This window comes from Branchiostoma belcheri, unplaced genomic scaffold (genome assembly GCF_001625305.1).
Source record: "Branchiostoma belcheri isolate BF01 breed outbred unplaced genomic scaffold, Haploidv18h27 scaffold7, whole genome shotgun sequence".
Taxonomy (NCBI): domain Eukaryota; kingdom Metazoa; phylum Chordata; class Leptocardii; order Amphioxiformes; family Branchiostomatidae; genus Branchiostoma; species Branchiostoma belcheri.
This window is the reverse complement of record NW_017804353.1, coordinates 269,720-274,158: the sequence shown is the minus strand read 5'-3', so window position 1 is coordinate 274,158 and position 4,439 is coordinate 269,720. Positions and strand designations below refer to the sequence as shown.

Here is a 4,439-nt window from a genome sequence, read left to right as displayed (position 1 = left end):
GCAGCGGTGGCTCCGCCCCCAGCGAAGGCTCCGTCAGCAGCGGTGGCACCAGCGGTGGCTCCCTCAGCAGCGGTGGCACCAGCGGTGGCTCCGTCAGCAGCGGTGGCACCAGCGGTGACTCCGTCAGCAGCGGTGGCACCAGCGGTGGCTCCGTCAGCAGCGGTGGCACCAGCGGTGGCTCCGTCAGCAGCGGTGGCTCCGCCCCCAGCGGTGGCTCCGTCAGTAGCGGTGGCGCCAGCGGTGGCTCCGTCAGCAGCGGTGGCACTAGCGGTGGCTCCGTCAGCAGCGGTGGCACCAGCGGTGGCTCCGTCAGCAGCGGTGGCACAAGCGGTGGCTCCGTCAGTAGCGGTGGCACCAGCGGTGGCTCCGTCAGCAGCGGTGGCACCAGTGGTGGTTCCGTCAGCAGCGGTGGCACAAGCGGTGACTCCAACGGCAGCGGTGGCACCAGTGGTGGCTCCGCCCGCAGCGGTGGCACCAGTGGTGGCTCCGTCAGCAGCGGTGGCACCAGCATAGGCTGAATCCAACGGCAGCGGTGACTCCAACGACAGTGGTGACTCCAACGGCAGCGGTGGCACCAGTGGTGACTCCAACGACAGCGGCGACTCCAACAGCAGCGGTGACACCAGTGACAGCGGTGACACCAGCATATTAAAATAATTCATTTAAGAGGGCCCAAGCTGGAACTTAAGAATTACCATCAATATGGACATAGTTTTAAGTTGAAGCCAGAGAAAATTGATTCAGTGTTTCAAGCAGATGCAAATTGATCCAACTGACTCACCAAAATATTCTTGCTGTAGAAGACTTTCAGTAGCAAATAATGTTTCCTTTTGGAAAGCTAGGTGCTGATCCCTTGGCTAGAGAAAAAAAAACTACCTGTCAACAATTACTTTGATTAAAACGTGCCTTAGACAATAAATAGATATTTACATTAACATTTGGGTCCTTTCATAGAAAAGAGCCATATCATGCCCAGAATACAACATACCAAGCATGAGCTCCGAAAACTAGTCAAGATTATACATATAAACCGATCGGAGTTGTCTAACTGATAAAAGAATCATAAGATTGTAGCTTATGTAGATACTTAATGATAATAATTAATATATCCCAATGGATTTCTGATAGATATATACATACTTACTACAATATATCACGCTACAAATAGGATAACTGGCGGCAATTGTACTGTTAAATTACATCTAATCTTACTCTAAGCCGTCAAATAGAAGCATCTTAAAGAATCAATATTCAAGATATCAATATTCAAGATGACGAAGAAGGTAGGGCATATCTAGATTCTAAATCCTTTAGTAAAGGTAAAGAATACTTCTTATAATCGTCTACTAGTTAAATTACTAGTCTTTTATTCGTTATAGACATTGTGGCATTGTGCCAGGAGCAGAGTTAACTGAGTACATCCTCATAAAATCCATTATCATTATTAAATGCAAAGCTGTATTCACACAAAAACTAAAGTAGGGATAATGTCAATAACTATTCTTAATTGATAGCGATGGAAAATATGTTCAAGCTTTACGAACATTGTGTGATGTAGTACTTGTGCTCATATAACCAGGAAATATGCAATAAATAGTGATAGATGAAGACAGCAGTTTCCGCTTCATTTCTTCCATTGGTGTGTAAACTTACCTATATAAGTATTTCTTAGTACAAATGTATAAGGTAGAATGAGGAACCAAAACACCAGAAAAGAGAGGCACAACTATCGTATTCTGCTTTGCTGTTATCATCAAATTCAGTGTATCTCTTTATTAACAATAGAAATTACAATGATCTCAATCTAAACACAATATATTTCTCTCATACTGTAGTATAGTATTTACTGACACTGCTGTCCCTGGTGCTGAATGACATTCACACTGACATAAATCTAAAAGCAATCCGCATCATATGGACCCCAGTTTGCACCGAAAATAAAAGAAACCCGTCAAACCCACTGCATGAGCTACAACTGTGAACACACGAAACAATTTAACCGAAAAAAGTTACCCTTCCGCGGAAGGATATCTCCTTCCTCGGACGTAAAACAAGTTGTCAACAGGTGCCTTCGGCCATTATAACGTTATATCACATCTTCTCAAATTGCTCAGTATTTTTACACCACCAGCTGAAGCAACTCAATGTCTTCAACTCAAGTTAATGTAGCCCGTAACGTTACCTTTGGGCTGTGCATAGCAATTCGGTAGAACGTCTAATGCTTGTTGAAGCAAGGAGTTAAAAAAAGCTGACCCTCAAGTTGGCTTTAAAATGTCGTATAATTTTCGCGCATTTATGCATTGACATACCGACTATAGTTTTCAAATCAAATGTTCTGTTAAAAAAAACATATTTTCTATGACTGAAAAATTTCTGACTTTGACTTTCCAACGAAAGGCGCGAAAAAAAAAGAACCCGGGTTCCGCGCAGGCGCAGTACGTTCTGATAAATATAGAACCTTTAAGGTCAAGGGGCAAAGTTCAAAGTGTAGCTGGGGGCGTTGCCATTCTTGCTTGAGTGCAGTCGAACCGCAGGTCACCGTAGAACGCGTTATTCTCTAAGATACGGCGTTTGCCGGGTCACGATTTGACCCCGTTGCATGGGTGTAAACAACTGCCAATAGTGCAGCAAAAAGACCTCAGACCTACACAATGTTTACATTTTTTCACATCTACAGGATTTGCCCAGTACAACCATGTAGATATTTCGTGTATTGCGAAAATGACAGCGAGCGCTACGGCCTTCCAAGAATTAGCAATTTTTGGTCAGTTTGTTTGTGCTTGTCTTTTTTACTACTTAACTGGATCCCGTTGGCTAATACCACATTGTGATAGCCCACTTCTTTACCTTTACATTGATACCAATGACCCCTGGTAAATTTTATGGCAAACGGGTTTGCCCCCAAAAAAACTGTGACGATGCGCATATCGCGGTGGTCAAATTTAGCCCAGTTGTAAGCTACGGACACACACCATCCTGAGTTTCCGCTACATTTTGATACATTTTCGCGTAATGTCATAAAATTCGTTTCTTGGTATGAGAAACTGTATGAATGTGGCTATCACATGCAATATAATAAGTGATATGATAACATTCAAGTATATACAAAAATAGGAATTTAATACAAGGTTCTGACCATTCAAAAATCGTCAAATTTGAAGTCAATCGGTTTCGAACTCCTGCGTTCGATCCATGGAACCAAGGCAGCGCGTTCCATTTTTCGCGCCGCCAACAATGTTGCAACTTTCAACCGCTGTTTGCGAAAGGTCATGAAAAGAAGGAATCGAGTTTTTTCATCACAAACAGACTTTCTGAAACCCATTCCAAGTAAGACTTATATCATGAAGACGCTAGAGAAAGTGGGATTCTTGTGCAACTATACAAATGTCAGTACATATGCCCGATGTTTGTATATTTACAGTAACAGGTCATAGTGTCCGATTTCTCCTTCAAAAATTAGGTCATGAAAAATCAACCTGTTGTTGTATTTGTTCATGCCAAAATTCCCTCTCTTCTGTTTTCACCCGTAAAGTGGGTATCGTTTTGAAGCTTACTATTTGGTTGATATTCTTTCACTTTCATTTTTGTTCTATATAACTTTTAACAGAACATTTTTGAAGGCAAAGAAACTGTAAAGAAATTACACTTTTTCTCAAGGTCGAGCTGCAATACACATTGTGCAACTTCAAAACTAAGTACACGGGTGTCAAGCCAACATAACTATATTTCAGCCACATCTTACATTCCAGGTGTATTGGTTAGAACTAGTTGCAAAAGCTTGCGATTACGAACAAAAATCGTTGAGAATTCGACTAAATGAGCCCAACTTACTATCGGTTATTATATTGTAACAACTACAGGATCCCAAAAGAAACAACACACGATAGATGAGGGAGGGTCTATACTTTATTAAACAATACACCAAATCGACGATGAAATAGGGCAAACGGGTTTGCCCCCCAAAAAACTACTCGAGTGGAATGATCTCCATCATGCACGGTCAACTTTGAAACCTCGTTTCTCCAACAAACACTACCGGTAATGTTCATCTACGACCTTGAGCGTGACGCCGGCTCTTCTTACATCTCACGTTAACGTATGACAAGGAAACACTTACGCAAAGCGAAGTTACAAGCGAAACAGTAAACAGTAGCAAACTCTCGCGGATTCTCGCGGATCACATTACCTTGGAAAAGAAGCGCGAGATTTAAACGAGATCTTAGAGAGAGCTGCGCAGAACCGATGCGCACAGCCGTCTGCGGTTCGACTGATCCGAAATTGCGCAAGAGGGCGTTGACCCCTGACCCATTGGCCCACCCGGAAGTTGGCTGGCTGCGACCCGCGCGACCATTTTCACACTCGATACCTGAAACCCCCCTCTCACCAGATGTGGACGCAACCTACGACACTTTATACACGCCGAAAACCAAAAGACAAAA

General features: G+C 43.2%; 1 protein-coding gene across 1 annotated transcript in view; it reads left to right on the top strand.

Annotated features, from left to right (window-relative positions):
• The window catches only part of LOC109484278 (PE-PGRS family protein PE_PGRS26-like), a 4,604-nt gene extending 4,086 nt beyond the window's left edge, over window positions 1–518 (top strand). The window contains exon 7 of the mRNA XM_019787535.1: window positions 28–518. Within this exon, the coding sequence (XP_019643094.1) occupies window positions 28–518 (491 nt within the window). The remainder of the gene's footprint in view (window positions 1–27) is intronic.
• The last annotated feature ends 3,921 nt before the right edge of the window (window positions 519–4,439 follow it).